Here is a 20624-nt window from a genome sequence, read left to right as displayed (position 1 = left end):
CATCCACACCCATACACACACATGCATAAGCCAAAAAGCCATGTCATCTGATAGTGAGCTGCGAAGGGCAACTGTCCATAAAAGACTGACATTTCTATTTGCATATACAGAGAGAGAAAGAGACACACAGAGAGAGAGAGAGATAGAGAGAGAGAGGAGCGTGTGCGCACACACACACTCAGATGCAACCCATGTAAAATGACACATATTATCTCCACTGCCACTAATTGTCTTTAATGTTGGTGTGACTATCTATAATTGAGAAACATAAAATAAGCAGGAGAAGGCTAACCCATATTGTGGGTTAGCCTCAGGCTAGCCTTGAAAGGCACTGGACTCCCATAAGCCAGTTTCAGCATCATGCCACAAAATGGGTCAGTTCTCCTTTGAGTCTGTTTCTGAGCTAGAAACAGGGGGAGAGGAATGGGAAATGGTACATGGGCAATAGAATTCAGTGGGATTGACAGAGAGAGAAAGAGAGGGGGAAATGAAAAAAGAGAGGAAGAATGTTTACTTACAGATCAAAGACCAGGTAGTGAAAACCTTCTTCAGATATGCTATCATGAAGCCTCACTGTAAACAAAAAAGTATATGTAAAGAATATTATTTTATTTTCCAAAGCATGATTTTAAACATCAGCTCATGTTCTCATTGTGAAGTCAATGAAATACTGACAACATATGCAAGGTATGCTGTCATAATGTGCATGGGATCAATCAGTCAAAAGACTGTTGTCTCTAAAATGTGTTTAGAGGACTTAAGACAGTTTAGTTTCAGTTGTAACAGAGTAAGAGCTGTTTAAAGTTGTTTATAAAGAATGATGACACAAACCAATATTAAAAGTTCAAATATCAGTGTCAGTGCTGATGACATCATAAGCCCTAATTTGAAGGATAGGCAAAGTGCAAAGTCTAACTCAAGCTCATTTTAATGGCTAAGCAAAATGTATTTGCTAAGACCTTAAGCACAAACAATGCTGAGCTCTTGCTGTGGGGACTTTGTACCCACAATAGAGATAGTCCCTGTGCGAGGACTTTGTGTTGACAGACTTTGCACTTTGCCTGTCATTTAAATGAGGGCCCTTGTACAGCCTGGAAATCCAGACCCACATCTAGAAAGATTTAGGGTCTGGCTATGAGTAATGAAAATGGCCCAACTCGAGGGGCGGCACCAAGCATGAATTTGAAAATATCATTGCCATCTGTTTAGCTCGCCTCTGGCCCGCCTATATCAGATACACTGATGTGATTGGTGCAGCTCGGCTCCAAGGGCATAATGAGCATCATCACTGATTGCCAGAGTGACTCGCTGAGCAAATTCAAATTGTGCTCTCCCAAGAACTCTTGATTTTCAGGGTAACCTTTATACATATACATTGCATAATACATATGTGCCCACTATCAAATCAAATCAAATCAAACTTTATTTGTATAGCACATTTCATGTGACAAGCAGAGACCCAATGTATCTTAAAAGGAAAGACATTCTAGATTGTAAGCTATAACAAATGTTTTGAATTCATTAGCTGTGCACAATTATAAAACATAAATAAAGGTTACACTAATGTTTCATATCAGTTCAATTCTTTTAGTCTATGTTAAGTGACTTTATGACCATTACAAAAATCGATATAATTTATGTTCAAGCCCTGACTTGGAATCCATGCTATCAACAACAAGGAGTTCTCAAGCAAGGAACGTCACTATCAACTGTGACCAATATCATAGTTTTTGACCTATTCAATATCTATGGTAATAACAGTGGACACAGTGGCCTAAATCCTGGAAGTCAAATAGCTTTATCTTACTCTGACTATGATACTTTTAAAGAGACTCTTTTTGACTAACGTGTAGTGAAAATGGGAATACTTAATGAATCCATGTATTGTAAGTATTCTCTTCAGGCCTCTTCAGGAATCATTTCCTTAGGCCCGTCCCTGGTCCTTTATGTGGACCTTGCTACATGCCACTTCTACCTCCTTGTGTTTACGTACGTTTATGATTCTGCACAAGTCAAGTGGGAATTTTTAACCTTCAATTTAGAGTAACTCAGATCTACATTACACACATGTATTTGGTGATGTGTAGGTTTTGCAATCATTGAAATAAATGATATAATATATCAAGTAGGCTAATTCTGGGATGTGTGCTCACACGTTACACAATTTACAGTAAACTGGATGGTTTATAAATAGAGCCAGGGGCACTGATGGATAGATATGATTGGAGAATAAGGATAACCCCAAAATATGCTCTTGAAAAAACATTTTGCAAGTGCAAAACGCACTCTCGCCAGAATATTTTACTGACAGTACTTAAATAAAGCCACATCAAGCAGATGGGCACATTTTGGCCATAAGCTAACTTTATCAGTCATTTAGTTTGCATAGTTTGCTGGTAGCTACCATCATGAGCACACAAGAGCTCTCTCATCTTTAAAGTACTAACATGTTTGAGTTCATGCATTAGTATTAACTACAACGACCAGGAGACTTGAAGTCAGCAGACTGGGACTAAAAAAGGCTTTTGAAAATGAGTCACAGAAAATACCTGCAAACACCAATTTCTGAATTGTGTGTGTGTGTGCAGTGTGTGGAGGGGTGGATGCAGAGTGAGCTTGTGTGTGAATGTTGCGTGCACACCACCTACCTATATTGGGGTGTTTCAAAAGACGGCAAATCCTGGCCTCTCTCTCCAGTTTCTGATGATCTATGAGAGACAGAGACAGGGAGGAGAGAAAGAGAGGCACAATCTGTTATCTTCTACCATCATTTCACCAGTAGAGGGCGCCACCTCTGGGAGGGATACACGCCAGCTGGCGCACGCTGACTACTGAAAAGGCTATAAATAAACCGCATGCCCCCGACCTCCAACCGAGCCCCCCCCCCTCCGCTCCGCGTACACACACACACACACACACACACACACACAGACACACACAGACACACACACACATACACACACACACAACATCCTGTCTCCCATGCTTCATTTCTGACAACTCTTCTCTCATCTAATCTCCAAGATAAAGATGCTAAACTTAACTTCAAAATGTGACCTAATATTCCGAGATAAGAGTCACCGAGTGTTGACTGTGAGCAACGACACAACAACACTGTAGTCACACGCCTACCTAAAGGGCACCAAGCTGCCAGAGGGTGCTGGCTGAGACTATGACATGCTGATGCAGGTATATGCACCAAACCAGTTACTGCGTTAAGTCGCTGTCGCAGCTCTAATGATGGACATTCCTCACACCATGCCATCTGTCATCCCTGGGAACCTGCATGATTTCAAACGTCTCGCTCTCAAATGGTGGCCGTGAGAATCAGGACTCTGCAAAAGGCCATTGGATTCAGCAGAACCACCAAACCTGGCGAGAGCAAAAGTGTGCCGTATGCATCTGAATCAGGGAGGAGGCGACCCATTTCAGCTCTGCCTAAGGACACGCACACATAGAGGAGAGAGGGCTTTTTTTTTTTTTCAAATAAAATAGGACGTCTATTTTTTTCGTCCCTGTCCTCAGCTGGGTAGCAAACTGTCCCTTATCACTCACACTTTAATTTTTCTATTCTTTTTTTTTTAATTATTATTTTAACATTTTGCTTTTTCTTCCTCTAAAGGTCAGACAGCAAGCTAAGACCTGTCCAGACAATAGCACAAAGCAGATCGCCACAACAGTTATTTATTTCTCATCTGTTTATTCTTATCCATGTAGCTCCCTTCAGGCCCTGGGCAAATGACTAAGAGTTCTAACCACCCATCTCTCTCTCCCTAGAAAAACTGCTCTTGTACCCTGTGTCCTCCCTTCCAACCCCCACACACACACACACACACACACACACACACACACACACACACTCTCTCTCTCTACATTCCCATATCTCTCTCTATTTTTCACTCTCTCACCCTTTCTTGTTTTTCCTTTCCTCCACAGGTAGCCCACCTACCAGCCAGCCGGACATCTGTTGTCTAGCAACTCCTCCACCAATCACGGGGCTAGCCCTCTCCTCTCTGCAGTGGAACCACCCTTGCATGCAAATGGAAGACCCCAGGAGCCTCGGCGTCAACTCAAAAAAATAATCAAATAAAACTTCTAAAGTTCAGTCCTCTGCTCTGAGGAAATATTTTACTACCCTGATATTTCACAATTAACATGGAACTACAGTAGTCTTACTAAGGCTTGCAAGACTTGTTTGCTATGGTAACATCAAATCATTTGTGACAATCATGAAAATGACAATTCAATTCTCTGACCATGATCTGTGAATCCAGAGTGTTGAGGAAAGGACAAGCAATTTGCGGTGACAGGTTACATCCCCTATTCCAGGTGTATGAGGTGCTGCCATCAGGCAGAAGGTATAGGGTGCTGTCCTTACAAACCAACCGGGCTCGCAAATCATTTATTCCTACCAGCATTCCACTACTGAATAAGTTAGGGAAAATAACTTGATCCACTTTCTGTGTGATAATGCTGCACTTTGATATGATATTAAAATGTCACTGATGATGTTGCACCTTACTATTGATAGCACATTGGTGCTAATGATACAGCACTTTACTATTTTATAATAATAGAGATACTTGGTGTTGTGCATGGTTGTTGTGTGGGGGGAGGGAGGGGTTAGTGGTCCTGTTGTCTGTGGTCTGGGGTCTGTTGTCTGTCTGTCTATCTGTCATGCAGCTGCTTTAAATGGCAGCTGTATGATACATCTGTGAAGGCGATTTAGTCAAGTATATCTTTATTCAGATAGGGCAGAGAAGAGTGGCAGGGAGTGAGTGGAAAAGAGAGATGGGCAGCCGCAGCCTACTGGTTAGCGCTTTGGACTTGTAACCGGAGGGTTGCCGGTTCGAACCCCGACCAGTAGGCATGGCTGAAGTGCCCTTGAGCAAGGCACCTAACTCCTCACTGCTCCCTGAGCGCCGCTGTTGTTGCAGGCAGCTCCTTAATACATACCATATGAGAATACTTGGTTAATTTGCTATATATATATATAATACGAGTATCTGTCTATATTGAGTGAGCTACCATACTCAAGATGAAGCAAGAAGCAAAAAAACATATGGGGCCCAATCTTACATCTGGCGCATCATGGTGCTATGTAGGTGTAACCCAACTGTTGTTGTTTTGCAGCTACTGCAATGATCCTTATTCCGCCAGGCGCATGAGTTGACAGGCTATGTTTTCAATCAATGTTGTCAGTCAGTGCTATGAAAGTAAGTAATTACGTGTAAGACTTTGTTTTATCATTGCCTACCACTTCAATTATTAGGCAAGTACAGATGTGTGTATATGCTCTGCTTGTCAGTTGTCGCACACACACACACACACACACACACACACACACACACAAAGTACTTTAGCAAAGCAAGCTTTAGTGAAATCCTGCTGCTGCATAGCCAGTCGCATGTGCGAGCAGGTTCCTTTTGCAAAACACACCCATGCTTAATTAAGAAATTCTGCCGTCAAACTACCAAAAGTGAACTAGACATGCCCTAAATACGCTTAAACCATAGGATTCAGACCATTTGTTTTAGACCGTCAAAATAAGTCCCATGTACTATATTTACAGTTTTTTTCAATTGTTTACACGCAATTTTGAAAACCGGGCTCTTTTTTTCAAAATATAGTCACAATTATCCAAACACCACACTCAATTTGCATAATTCTTAGATTGTTTGAAAAATGACACATTTCAGTCAAAACATACACACTTCAGTCAAAACATATACACATATTTGTGAAAATGCTATTAGTTTTCATTTAACCAACACAGTCCTCAATGATCAGACACTATTGCAGTCAGTTCCACATTGCTAATTTTAGGAAATAGCATGTGCTAGATTTTTGGCCAGACATTGTTCTGTAAGGGATAATTTAGATGACAAACCCACAACATGATTAGTTTGATATATAGGAAGAAACTTACCAAGTTCTGCAAAACACTGATGCTGCAGACTGAATATTTCAAGTATTTATTTCAATACTTACAGTATTTCTTACCATAATCAGTTACAGTAATCAACCAACAATGAAATCAAAGAAACAAATACAATCTGTAGACAAATAAAAATGACTGCATAAAGTACATACACTTTGACTCTGAAGAAAAACTAAGCAACAAGAATACTGTAACTATTCATCATCTCTCCTGGCTGGATCAGGCCATAAGATTTCATCCACATCACAGGCTATGTCTTCATTGGCAAGGCACCATTGGAAAAATCGCCTCGTGTAAGTGTCGCACAGATATCTTGAGTCAAATTTGGTCCTCGTCTTCTTTGTTCAGGTTCTATCAACTCTTCAAGTCCTTCTCTACCTCCTCCTCTACCTCCTTCTCCTCTTTCTCTACCTCCTTCATCTCCTCTTTGAGCTCCCCCTCTCATTCTCACTCTTCTTTTTCTTAGCTCCTTCCTTTTTTGTTGAAGACAGGTGAACTCACCTGCTGCCTTTTATAGCACACCTGAGTGCTGCGTTTTCAAATTAGCACATGTGTGCTTCCACACCTGGTGGATGTGGTTATCCAATTCGTTCATTAGTGTGGTCGTGGGCAATCCGGCTTTGTAATGACAAGGAAGTAACCTCACAATCCTTATCTGTGTCTAAGGTGTGAAAATGTGTGTAGAGTTTTACAAATTACTGTGTGTAATGTTTTGCAAAAAGGGTGAAGCAGACATTTTGTGTAATGTTGTTCCAATCTGTGGAGGTGTTTTGCTCCTTGGAGTAGAATTTTGCAAATTGTGTGGACATTTTAGTGTGTAAACAATCGTAAAAAACTGTAATACAGTATCCCACATTAGTATTTTTAAAGTATAATATTTGGTAACACTTTATAATAAGTATGCTTTAATAAGTATGCCATAATAAATAACAAACTAGTCATTACCTTAACCCTTTGTTAAAGGTGTGATTTGTAGGATTGTTACCGAACGTTCTGTAGGCCAAAATCAAAACACTGGTGAACGTTCTCAAGACTACCAGACGCGGGGTTACGGGGTTTACGGGGTTTTACGGGTTAGAGTAATGTTGTCAAATAAGCCATTACGTCAATTCATCGTGTTTCCTTACTCTCTGACAACATATGGTGATCATTTTCTGAATGGTTACAGTTTATTTTCCATTATTTCCCACATACTGGACCTTTAATATTTGTAAATTGTTACTAAAATATCTATTTGGCACAAGTTAAGTTTTCTATTACACCCACCACCCCCAACACTCACACACGATCTCTACACAGTATAAGCTAAAACCCACCTCCCCAATCCCTCAATAATCCCTCCCCAATGTCCAATATGCAGTTTACATCTTTACAAACACAATTCCATTGCATTTCTTACACCAGTAACTAGGGTGTAACTATTAACTTGTGCCAAATAGATATTTTAGTAACAATATTTTAGCAAAGGGTTAGGTAATGACTAATTTGCTATTTAATATGGCACCTTATTATAAAGTGTTACCCAATATTTTTATATGATTTTTCCCACATTTGCTACCATGCTACAGTAAGTCACCATACCTGCAACCGCATGACACTACGAATTTCCTATCATACCTGTTACGACCTGGTGGGTCTTTGTGTGGTGGCTCCGCCCCTATTTGTGCTACTGCTATCTCGTCTGTCTCCTACAGGGTGCTGAGTACAGAGGTGACGCCTCCGGATGTTAATTGTCGTGGCTATAAGAGGGCCGGCTCTGGCATAATGTCGCTCTCTCACTCATTTCCCTGGCCTGCTCTGACGGGAGAGCTCATTGGGAGCTGCCTTGACTCGCTGCCCTTCTAGGGATCTCGCCTCCTTCTGCGTCTCCGTCACGTTATATTTAGTTTATTCATCTACCCCTAGACACACATCGCACAACACTTTACTTTTGTACCTAAACTGACATTCTCTACTTTTATGAAAATAAATCTAATTTAAAACGTTACGCTAAAGTGTGGTCTCCCCTATGTTGAGTCTGCCTTGAGCCAAGCGGTCTTAACATTTCAGGTCTCCTCCGGTCCTTTTTGCCGTGGGTATCGCGAAATACTTAGAAGGCTAGGTTCCTTTTTTTTTATTTCGTGATAGTGTTAAATTGACAGCGCCTCTATTGTGCTATTGGAAGCGAATGCGGGCTGCTACTTTTGGTGAGTATCAGCTGTGATTACGCAGTTGTACTTTGTTGGGGAAACCCCTGTAGCGTTTCGTGATTGGTTAATTTTGAATGCGACGTAGGGAGTCCCACGTCATTCAGTCATTCATTCAGTTTGGGCCTGCGAGAAAAACTTTTTGAGTAGCTGCACGTCTGTTCGTTCAGATTATTTGGTCGTTCCTCCTGCAAACGAAGAGAAATATTTGCGAATGGGATTAATCTGGAGCAACGTGAAAACCCTGCCTTGAGGTTGCAATAGGCCTGTTTTCATCGTCTGGCCTGTTTTTGATATGGACGATAAAGTCATTCTGTTTTTGGCTACTCCTTCAGTTAGTAAATTAAGCGTTGTCTAAAGAGCAATTAGTACAAGTCGCTTTGCATTATAAGTTTGAATCAGACATTCCCAAAGGTATTAAAGACGATTTGGTTAAATTCTTAATGGAGCAAATGCGCAAAAGAGATGTGCTGTCCGAGAATCCTGTGTCTGGGCGCTCAAGTCCAACTGCATCTTCGGCGTCTGTAGGCGCAGAGGCAGAATTGCACGTTCCTACGTCCACTTTTACATTTGAGCAGCAGATAAAACTGATGGAAATGCAGTCACAACGGGACAAATTATTGATAAGAGAAAGGGAATTGGAACGCGAAAAGGAACGTCAAGAACGTGAGAAAGAAAGACAAGAACGCGAGAAGGATAGAGAGCTTGAGTATAAAAAAATCCAACAAGAGCAAGAGCGTTTAAGGCTGTTGGCAGAGGGGAGAGCACCGAGTGGCATTGTCGGAGGCTCTGCCTCCTCCCAACAGGGTCCAATGCCTTTTGAGCTGAATCTATCCAACATGATTAAGCTCCTACCTAGGTTTAATGAGCGTGATCCTGACCTTTTTATTTCCTTATTTGAAATGTTAGCCACTGATAATAGCTGGGGTTGATTCCGAGCACATTTTATTGTTGCAAAGCGTAATTTCGGGCAAGGCTCTAGAGGCCTATATTGCTTTAAATGAGACGCAACGAAAAGTTTATGCTACTGTAAAAGACTCTATTCTTAAAGCATATGAATTGGTTCCTGAAGCCTACAGGCAACGTTTCCGAAATTGGCGCAAGAACGAAAAACATGCACACCTCGCAGCACGTGAATTGACTGCACTCTTTACCCGCTGGGGAACATCAGAAAGCGTGGACACGTTTAATGGCTTGTGCGATCTGGTAGTTCTAGAACAATTCAAAAACATCATACCTGAGCGCATCGCCACATATGTCAATGAGCATAATGTTAAAACGGCTGTTTTGCGGTCAAAACAACATAGTAAGTTCCAAGTGAAGCCAACTGGTTGCGCTGCCCAGACCGTTCCTTTTGTGTCTACTGAGCGTGTTTCTCCTGGTGGTGATGCCTCTGTGACAGTGTCTGTGAGTGAGAGCACAGACTCTGTTCAAGAAGGTGTTACTTTCAGAGAGGCAGCCTGGTTCTGACTGTGTTGATGGGGGTTATGGCCCTTTTATTACAGCAGGGTTTGTGTCATTGATTGGTAGTGATCAGAAGGTGCCAGTGCACATTTTGCGCAATATCTGAATCTTTTGTTGGGCGCATCTGAATCTTTTGTTCTTGAGTCAGTATTGCCTTTTTCTGACAGTTCTGATACAGGGACTTGTGTTCTTATCCGAGGTATCAGGTTGCGCACAATTTCTGTTCCTTTGCATCGGGTAGCCTTGGAGTCAGAGCTTGTTAAAGGGGAGGTGGTGTTGGCAGTCCGGCCTTCGCTGCCTGTAGAGGGCGTTCACATCATTTCGGGGAACAATTTAGCAGGTGGCTTTATGTGGCCTAAGGTTCCGCCGCCGCCTGTAGTTAACACAAAGTCTGTTATGCCTATGGAATCTGATCAGTGTGCTATAGAATTTCCAGAAGTGTTCACCTCCTGTGCGGTGACTCGTGCCATGAGTAAGGCCCAGGAGGGTGGACAGACATCAGAGGGGTTGGATGGGGACCGTGCTTGTCTGAATTTGCCTGCCTTACCAACTACTCTGTCCCGTGAGGAGGTGGTGGCAGCGCAGAAAGCCGATGAAGAGTTGGCTGGGTTTTTAACTGTTGCTTTGTCGGAAGATGAAATGAGAAGTACAGCTAATGGGTATGGTCTTGTGAATGACTTGTTGGTACGCAAGTGGTCATCGTTTAACAGGGATGTGGTAGACCCTGTGGTACAGATAGTGGTGCCTAAACAGTTTCGCAGTGTTGTCTTGCAGACAGCGCATGGTGATGTGGCAGGTCACTTTGGTGTCCGTAAGACTCACCAGCGGCTGTTGCAACACTTTTATTGGCCACGGATGAAAAGGGACGTGGCTTGGTTTATTAAGACTTGTCATGTCTGTCAGCTGGCTGGAAAGCCTAATCAAGTGATTAAGCCTGCACCCCTGTGTCCTATACCAGCAGTAGGTAAGCCCTTTGAACACCTTACTATTGATTGTGTGGGCCCACTACCACCATCTAAGTCAGGGTGCACATATTTGTTGACTGTTATGTGTCAGTCGACCCGTTATCCTGCGGCCAATCCCATACGAATCATCACTACAATATCTGTGGTAAAAGCACTTACTCAGTTTATCTCAATATTTGGCATCCCTAAAGTGATTCAGAGTGACAGGGGTACCAATTTCACTTCTAAAATGTTCTGTGACATATTAAAACAGTTACGGGTGAAGCAACAGTAAAGTAGCCCATATCATCCACAGAGCCAGGGGGCTCTAGAGCTTCCATCTCACATTAAAGTCTCTCCTTCGGGCTTACTGCCTGGAATTAGGAAAGGATTGGGAGGAGGGTGTCCCATGGCTGCTGCTCGCAGCACGGGAGATGGTGCAAGACAGCATAGGGTTCAGCCCAAATGATTTAGTTTTTGCCCATCAAGTTCGTGGTCCCTTGTCTTTATTGAAGGATGGTTTGGAGGAGACCAAACCTCCTGTCAATGTTATTGATTGTGTCCTTGGGTTTCGTCGTAGGTTGACACTGGCATGGAAGATGGCCAGTGACAATTTGACCAAAGCTCAAAATAAAATTAAGAGGACATATGATGGTTGCACTGTGGAGCGTGTTTTCAGTCCGGACATTATTGCCCATGCCGGGTTCCCTGTTTTGTGCCAAATTCTCGGGTCCTTACTCGGTTGTTCGTAGGGTGTCTGAATGTGACTATTTGTTGGCTACTCCAGGTCGGAAGCGTTCTACACAAGTGTTCCATGTAAATCTGCTTAAGCCCTATTATTCATCCAGTTCTGTTTCAGGGGATGGTGTGTTGTTGGCTGCATTGGCTGTGGTCGGAGGTGTGTCATCTAGTCCACTGATAGTTGTAGCTGAGGTTGATGATGCCCCTGATGACTCAGTTCTGCAGCCTAGGCTTAAGAATTTGCAGACTTTGGCCAATCTGGATAGTGTGGTGGGTCACCTTGCATCTGAGCAAAGTAAAGAGCTGAAAGCATTAATTCTGTCATTCCATCCTTTGTTTTCAGATACACCCACTTGCACCGATGTTATTGAGCACGACATAGATGTTGGTGATGCTCAGCCTATCGCCAGCGCTTTTACCGTGTTGGGCCAGAGAAGCGCAAGATCATGGATGGTGAGGTCCAGTACTTGCTGGACAATGGTCTAGCTGAGCCGTCCTTTTCCACTTGGGCGTCACCCTGTTTACTTGTGGATAAACCGGATAACACCTTCCGTTTTTGTACGGACTACCGCAAGGCAAACGGGGTGACTAAGCCAGATTCGTTCCCACTGCCCCCGGTAGACGATTGTGTAGACCAGGTGGGCGCAGCCCACTATGTTAGCAAGTTTGACTTGTTAAAGGGATACTACCAGGTCCGTCTCACACCACATGCTCAAGAAGTGTCCACTTTTGTCACTCCATTTGGTTTATATTCTTACAGAGTTATGAGTTTTGGGTTGCGTAATGCGCCCGCAACTTTCAACGATTAATGAATAAGGTCATCTCCGGTCTTGATGGGTGTGCGGTATATTTAGATGATGCAGTGGTGTACAGTGATACTTGGGACATACATTTGGTCTGTATACGAGCTTTATTTGAGCGATTGTCAGAAGCAAAATTAACAGTCAACTTGACTAAGTGTGAATTTGCTCACGCCACAGTTGTCTACCTGGGCAAAGTAGTAGGTCAGGGTCAGGTTTGTCCAGTGCGGGCAAAGGTTCTGGCCATTGACCACTTTCCTCCACCTACTACAAAGAAAGAACTTCAGCAGTTTCTGGGAATGGTAGGTTACTACAGAAGTTTCTCTAATAACTTTTCGACAGTTGTTAGTCCACTCACGGACCTCCTTAAGGGAGGGGTCAAATTTGTTTGGTCTGCGGCATGCCAGCGTGCTTTTGAGAATGTAAAGCTACTGCTTAGTACAGCGCCTGTTCTGGCTGCCCCTCGGCTTGATAAGCCATTTCAACTTCAGGTTGATGCCAGTCAGGTGAGTGCTGGGGCAGTTTTGTTGCAGGCCGACGAGGTGGGTATCAAGTGAATTATTCCACCATCGAAAAAGAGGCCTTGGCCCTGGTGTGGGCCTTGAAGCATGTTGAGGTTTATGTGGAGAGTTGGATGCAACCAGTAGTTGTATATTCAGATCATAACCCACTCACCTTTTTACACACGTTACAAAACCCCAACCAGCGGCCCATGTGCTGGGCTTTATTCCTACAACCATACCACTTAGACATACGTCACATCAGGGGTGTGCAGACGCATTGTCCCGCTCCTGTGAAAATGTTTAACTGTGCTGTCCTGTCTCATGTCCTCTGTTCCTCTTGTTCCTTCTTTCTGTTCCGTTCCTTAAACTGCTTTCCAGGGCCCGGATTGCTGGTGGAGCAGGACATTGAGGTTTTGGGAGGGGGATTTGGGGAATTTGAGATTGGGTCAGTACACTTGGTGGTGGTTGGTGCAACATCTAGATATAAGCCTAAGGTTGGCACTTTGGTGGATTTGGTGAAACAGACTTGTTATGCCATGTAATAAGTATTGTTTAGTTTATCATTTGTTTCTTTCTTTTGGGTTTGATTACTGTCTAGTGCAGAGGCCCACTTAGGTTGGCCTATGTTTTAAGGGGGAGGGGATGTTACGACCTGGTGGGCCTTTGTGTGGTGGCTCCGCCCCTATTTGTGCTACTGCTATCTCGTCTGTCTCCTACAGGCTGCTGAGTACAGAGGTGACGCCTCCGGATGTTAATTGTCGTGGCCATAAAAGGGCCCGCTCTGGCATGATGTCGCTCTCTCACTCATTTCCCTGGCCTGCTCTGACGGGAGAGCTCATTGGGAGCTGCCTTGACTCGCTGCCCTTCTGGAGATCTCGCCTCCTTTTGCATCTCCGTCACGTTATATTTAGTTTATTCATCTACCCCTAGACACACATTGCACAACACTTTACTTTTGTACCTAAACTGACATTCTCTACTTTTTTGTTAATAAAACATAGAACATAGAAACATAACATACCCAATAGAACGCCCGAAACACTTCAAGAGATTCAAGCCTCAAATCTGTGTCTCAAGTAGTGCTCTATGGACAGCTTGGGCATCATCTGTGTATGCACTGGAACTAGCACTGCAGGTATGGTTTGGTCTATGTTGGAGCAAACCCTCGATAGTTGTCTCTGTCTTTCTCTGTTTCTCTCTCTGTCTCTTTTCTCTTTCATTCTGAGAAGAGTCTCCCTCACCAGTTACCGCACTGCAGCAGGATTGTGTGTGTGAGTGTGTCTGTGTGTGTGTGTGTGTGTGAGAGAGAGAGAAAGTGTGTGTGTGTGTGTGTGTCAGTATGTATGTGTGTGTTTTCTTCTTTTTCCTTGCGACTGCTCCTAGAGATTACTGACAGAGAAACTGACTCTCTCTTTCTCTGTCACACACACACACACACACACACACACACACACACACACAGTAAATCCCTGTAGTGAATGACGAATTGTGCCCAGCTGATTCCTCGTAGACCAGCATGCCATTCTGCCCTCTGGTTCCTCCCCAGAGCAGGACACATCCCTCTCTTCACCAATGTGACCCGTCCAGTTAGGTGTTACTAAACCCAGGGTGTCTCCCAACACTCTGCTGGTGTGACAATTCTGTGCTGCAAACATCCATTCCATTTAAACTTTCCATTTACTGTCACAGACACACATGTCCATGTACACTTGACATATACTTCATATTCACAATCAGTACTCTTAGCCAAAGATGCTTACTGTATTTGCCAGATTTGCTAAATTTAGCCGTGTTTTAGCCCATAAACTGACTCTTACACACCACAGATAGATGTACCATGCCTTGTATTTGATACTGGCTGTAATATCAGAATTACAGATGATTATTTTAAATGCATAGGTAAACAGATACATAGAAAATGTTTGAATAAAGCATGTTTTTTCTGAAATATATTTTCCTGTGCCCTGCAGAGTTATTCACATCCATGACGCCCAAGTCTCAGCAAATTAACTCTGTCTCCGAATCTAATCATTCCAAGTATGGGCACCCTCCACTGCTTCCAAATGGCTTCTGAATTAGAGCGAAGATGTTCAAGAGTCCACAACTAATACCATTACACAGCCTTGTTCAGTGAGAGAGACGGTATGCTCAACACTGGCCTTGATATCTTGCACGTTTCCATGCCTATTCCACATATCTATGAATATTGATTGATGTCTGGTTATCTGGACATACAAGGCCTACATATAGACGTAAAAGAATAGTATCACATTAGCTTATCTTACATAGACATTTAGGAAAAAAACATTACAATAGAAAAGCTAAAAATGCAAACAAACATCCTCTGTGGCACACAGAAAAACACATGTGACATACATGTCCATGTAAACACCAGCTCAGACGCCACTCCCATAATAAACTGAGAAGCACAAATCTCTGACACATTCACAGTGACACAATCTCTCTCTCTCTCTCTCTCTCTCTCTCTCTCTCTCTCTCTCTCACACACACACACAAAGATGCATGCATACAGAATACATTTCAGTTGTGTCCCTGATTGCTGTCATGGCCCATTTTCACAGCTCAGAGTGGAGTTGTTGTTTTTTTACACTATAGAGGCTGTGGAGATGAGGTGAGGCTACAGGCCTCCGCAAGGGGGTTCACAACATCACATTTGCACACGCACACACCACACAAAGAACCTGCAAAGGCCTGAGGATGCCAAGACCAACAACGCACCACCTGACAGACACAACGAGCCCTTCATGTCAGTATAAAACGGAAAGCAAACGTGTGAGGCGAGCATCTGAAGCCCACAGTGGACACTCACGTGCATCAAACAATCATTTCATGCAGTACGTCTTGGAACCTGCCTTAATGCCCTTCTTTCCTACTGGCAGGTCAGAGCAGGAGGGTGAAGAAGGAAGAGGAAGAGGAGAAAGAGGAGAAGGGTAGGTGCAACTCAGAGACTCTGATACAAGAGAGGCTCTAATTAAGAGTGCCCTAGCTATCTCCTCAGAATTCCATGCCCTAGTTAGCCAAAGTGGTGATTTTTTTTTTTTACAAGAACCAGGCTAGCACAGCAGTCTTTCCTGTGCTGCCCTGCTAGCCACTTCCTGATTCAAACAGGAGAGATAGCTATTGCATGAAGAACACGGATGAGATGGTCATGGACACATGGTTCACTCTTGCATTTCATTTGAGGTCTGAATATATAACATTTATAGAACTTTCAACGATACTGTAACCGTGCAATTAGTTTAATTAAATATGGTAAAAATGAAACTATTTTATGATTATGTGCAATTTTGTTTGAGTTTGTGTGTGTGTGTGTGTGTGTGTGTATGCTTATGGCTGCAAGTAATCACAGTATGTATATTTAGCCTCTCTGTACCCAGTATGTCATGTGATATGCTTCCCTCTCTCTCCCTCCCTCCTGCTCCCCCTCTCTTTCTCTCTCTCTCTCTTTCTCGCTCTTTCTCTCTCTTCATCTGTCTGTCTGAACAAGTCAAGGGGTGAAAGGAATGATACATAAACAATGAGCACAAATTCACACATTTACTTTCCTCTTACAAACCAGCACATTCTGACACCAAACCATTACTCTAACCACCAACAGCAAGACCAACGTGCCATTTATTCTCTATGTGATGGAGGGTGACATAATAATTTTTCACACGTATCATTACCTGAGTACAGAGCCACACAGCAAACACAATATTCACACAGAGTAAACACATATGCTCTCTTCTATCACAAATACAAAAAGAAAACATACGTATATGGAAGAAACGAGTAGCCGCTACCCATTATTATTTCCCATGATTGTTCTGTCTTCCAAAAGAGTGTTGTTGTCTTCACTCAATATCTGTATAATTATAATAATAGATAGCCAGATTGTGACCTGGACTCCACACAGCCCCCACCCTCCTTTCTACAGGCTCCCAGTGTCCACCCTTACCCTGATCTGGGCCTGGAGGTCACCGACTCAACAAGGGACAGTATGCCAATGTGTGGGTGAGTGTGTGTGTGAGGCAGAGCGACAGAAAAAAAGAGAGAGTTAATGTGTGTGTGTGTGTGTGTGTGTGTGTGAGAGAGAGAGAGAGTGTGTGCATGAGACAGAATGACAGAAAAAAAGAGAGTTAATGTGTATGTGTGTGTGTGTGTGTGTGTGTGTGTGTGTGTGTGTGCTGAGAGAGAGAGAGAGAGAGAGAGAGAACAGGGTGTGGGGGTGGGAATCTATGCAGGGATGCTATACTAGGGCTTATCACAGAAAGAGGTTAAGACCATCCCTGACATGCCGGAGCGTCCAGTGTAGTAAACCTCTGCAGAAATGCCATAGTAAAGCAGGGGGAACAGAGGGAGGGACAGATGCACATGAAATGAAAAAGACTCGATAGCCCACCACGCTACACGATGCTGTATTTTTGGAAAAGCCATCCCAGCATGCTACTCTGCTGTTACTGATCCCTTGGCCTGGGTGTCCATTTCAACACCCACAGCCAGAGAGAGAGAGAGAGAGAGAGAGAGAGAGATAAAGAGAATAGGAAAGACAGAAAGAGAAGGAGAGAGAGAGAGGAAGGGAGAGGGAGGTCAGTGGAAGAGAGGAGAATGAAAGGAGAAGGGTAGTGGGAGGAGAGAGAGGACAAAATAGAGCAGGAACAGCATATGGTAGCAAAAGAGCACGGGCAGGAAGATCACACCAGCAGACGCCAGAGAGAGGATCAATTGTGATGGCAGCAAACTGAAAAGTGAGAGAACTGGACATTCGATAGACTCTTCGACCAACTCTGCAGCATCCTGTTCACCATTAAGACCAAAAATAGCCATCCTCTGCAAAGAAAACATCCCGCTTTGGCATTTGCACCAAAAAGAACAAAACACTTTTATCTAATGAAGACAAAAAATCTTTAAAGACAAATAGCATCTCACCGAGACAAACATATTATGTACCACCACGACAATCTAGTCTAAACTCAACCCTGCTGTTCAACCTAAAAGGGTCAAGGATGCAAAAAAGATTCTCATGGTAAACAAGAACAGATGAGATAGAAGTCATTGGCTCTTAGGTGAACACAATCTACAGCTTTGAGGAGCTGATTGGTTAAGAGATGCAGCAGAGTTCGGCCACAGAGGACATGATTGGCTCTCAGGAGAGGACAGGCTTTGGGATTGGTTGTTCTGCTCCCTCCTGTGCGGGCCTTCAGGCAAACAGGCCAACGGCAACAATTACAGTGACGGATATGAAAGAACTGGGTCGCCTCTCCCCCGGCTCAACCCTACAAGGAATAAGACCAGCCAAAGCCCTGGAATCAATATCAACACACACACACACTCACACACAGACCCCCCACACACACACACACAAACACACACATGGCCGCACACACATACAAAGTTGCAGAAATCTCAAAATGGATATTCATTGAGACTCATACTGCCAAAGAAGCAACAAACACATGCTTTAATTATACATTTATTTATCCCACCACAAGAGCACACACAGAAAGAAGGGGGGGCAGATATGTCAGTGTTCTTTTCATGCCTTTTCTACCTGTGCACCTCTCTGTGCCTCTTCAGTACTTCCATCCCCCCTACTTGCATCCTGGCGTCTTAACACTATGCAACACCAACACAGGGATGAACTTAACCTACCTCTGGCAGAGAGCTTCTTCGTGTTGATGATCTTGGCAGCATACTCTTGACCCGACGAAATCTTCACACATCGTCTTACGACCGAAAATGCTCCCCTATTAAAAGAAAGGGCAGATGAAGCAGGGAATGGTCCACAAGGAGGGAGGGAATGAACAGCTAGCCACACTCGACAAGTGCAACAATGCGTATTGTTGAACAACTAAACCCAGCATATGGTCCAGTCTGCCATGTCAACATGAATACGTGGGCCTGTCTATTCCGCAGGAAACATATGATTACCGACGAAAATACTGCAGGCAGCATCAAAGTATGCTACAGTTAGCATTATGATACATTAAGTTTTGTCTCCATAACCTGTGATGCTTAATAACGCCTCACCTCAAATACCCCTCTATTGTGTCAGATCTACTGCATTTTCAAACCGCGCAGGGCGCAAGCCTTGCGATTTTACATGCATCGGTAGGCCACTGATTCGAAGAAAAACAGTCAGTCGTATCAAATTGTGATTATTAACTAGTCGTTTTAAATTGTGATTATTAACTAAGGGTAGCTTGCAGAAACAACAGGAAGACCCATATTAAACCCAATCGTTAGACCAATCATGAAGATATGTATAACAATGCAAGCGCATAGCCAAAACACAGATGCATGTGTGATTGTAACGTGATCTGGCGACGCTGACGGAGAATAGTAGGCTACTGCCTTATCTTCAGACGTGGCTTAAGGCAACCCAATCTTTAGGTCTGATCAGCAGTGGCAGAAGGCGGGATGCAGATAGGGACTGTAAAAGTCACCCTCTGCATCCCCTGTCCCCTCTTCTGACACCTCCTGCCAACCTCACGGAATCCCCAGCCCGATAATTAACCGAGCCTCGCCTGGCTGCAAAGGAATGTGGTTGCGCTCCGGCTGCTGTCGCATTACCATGTGTATTTCTGTCTCCAGAGGGGAGACTTCCCGACACCCCGATACCTATCATTCTGCAACACCACGAGTTACAATACACCATCGCCATTTACGGACCAAAGGATGAACCAATGAAAGAACAACTGACAACCAATTATTGGTATAAAGTCAAAGCCTAAAAATCAAGGTTACCGCCGAACACGTCAGTCTTTGAGAGGTTGTGGGGAGCAGTCAAATCAAGGCCGATGTTTCTATGTATTTTTTGTCTTTCAATGGCGCTTTGAAATACATACTAGATCAATGTAGCCTAAGCATCCAACACACATCGACCACCGAATCACAGATGATAAGCACAAGATGGTAAATAAACAATTTAAGCCGCACACACAGCAGTTGGGAATAATCTACGCATCTCAAGGTAAGGTTGACAAATTACATAATCACACATTTGCAGTCATGCTTAGTGATTTAACAAAAAGGCTTACTTTCCTAGCTCTTCAAATAGCTGATATTCATCGGTAAATCTCGTGCAAATCGTAAGGGCCATTCTGACAGATATTGCGGCGCGGAGATGGAAGGCGAACGCAAGCAATGATTCCAAAGACCAGTCGAATCCGCTAGGCTCGTTCCTCGGTACAAGAACGAAGACGGGGAAAAATAGGACAGCTCGCGGGGATAAAGGAGAGGTGGTCCCTGCAGCGTCCTACGGCGCGACCACCGCTGTCACCTTCACGGGGATTGAGGACCGCACAGAACAGATGCTTTCTTTCATATGTGATGGTTGTGTTCACTCATTGTGCGTACATGTATCCATTTCCAAACGTTTCCTGCTGAGCAACAGCGTCGTTGCGTTTGAGACAGACACCACACCACACCTCCCCGTTTCTGCCCCGCCCTCCTGCGCAGAGCTGGGCATAGCCTATTGCACATTTAATAATAATAATAATAATAATAATAATAATAATAATAATAATAATAATAATGACAACATACATCAAATGTCTAAACTTTTCTAAGTCATTAAAAACATAATATTTTGCCAAAGACAGTCTGAACTAGATGTACTGTTTGTGTGGCGCCTGTGTGTGTGTGTGTGTGTGTGTGTGTGTGTGTGTGTGCATCAATGTCTGTGTGTGTGTGAGAGAGAGAGTGACAGTCCTGCCTTGTAGTAAGTAAGTTATAAACGCAGTAAAAGGGGGAATATTTAGGGGGGCGAATACGTTAGGCATGCCTATATGCAAAATAACAGTGGTCCAAAATATTTGTTTATAAACAAATTAAACTTAGCTTTGCTGTTTTATATCATAGGCCTAATGTTTCTTTTTAGATAGCATGTGTAAATTATTGTAATAAAATTATTTTGAAATGTTTGCTGAGGATGTAATTTCATAGGCCTACATTACGTTTGACTTACACATTTTTAACCAAAGCAACTTACAACATGGTAAACAGTTGAAAGCTTTTGGTAAACAGTTGTTAAGCTTTTG

The 20624-nt window shown here is 43.4% G+C and overlaps 1 protein-coding gene across 7 annotated transcripts in view; it reads right to left on the bottom strand.

Annotated features, from left to right (window-relative positions):
* Positions 1 to 20007, bottom strand: part of camk2d2 (calcium/calmodulin-dependent protein kinase (CaM kinase) II delta 2) — a 37881-nt gene extending 17874 nt beyond the window's left edge. For 3 of the 7 annotated variants that reach the window (XM_048240078.1, XM_048240093.1, XM_048240084.1), the window contains exons 1-4: positions 19623 to 20006; positions 18235 to 18329; positions 2649 to 2708; positions 519 to 573 (exon numbers count right to left, since the gene is read on the bottom strand). In XM_048240078.1, the coding sequence (XP_048096035.1) occupies positions 519 to 573; positions 2649 to 2708; positions 18235 to 18329; positions 19623 to 19684 (272 nt within the window). In that variant the 5' untranslated portion in view covers positions 19685 to 20006. Of the gene's footprint in view, positions 1 to 518; positions 574 to 2648; positions 2709 to 18234; positions 18330 to 19622 lie in introns of all 7 variants that reach the window. The other 4 variants (XM_048240114.1, XM_048240120.1, XM_048240127.1 and 1 more) reach the window with 2 other exon arrangements.
* Between the last annotated feature and the right edge of the window lie 617 nt (positions 20008 to 20624).

The sequence above is a fragment of the Alosa alosa genome, chromosome 1 (assembly GCF_017589495.1).
Source record: "Alosa alosa isolate M-15738 ecotype Scorff River chromosome 1, AALO_Geno_1.1, whole genome shotgun sequence".
NCBI lineage: Eukaryota > Metazoa > Chordata > Actinopteri > Clupeiformes > Clupeidae > Alosa > Alosa alosa.
Note: the sequence above shows the minus strand (reverse complement) of the source record. Positions and strands in the feature narration are given on the sequence as shown.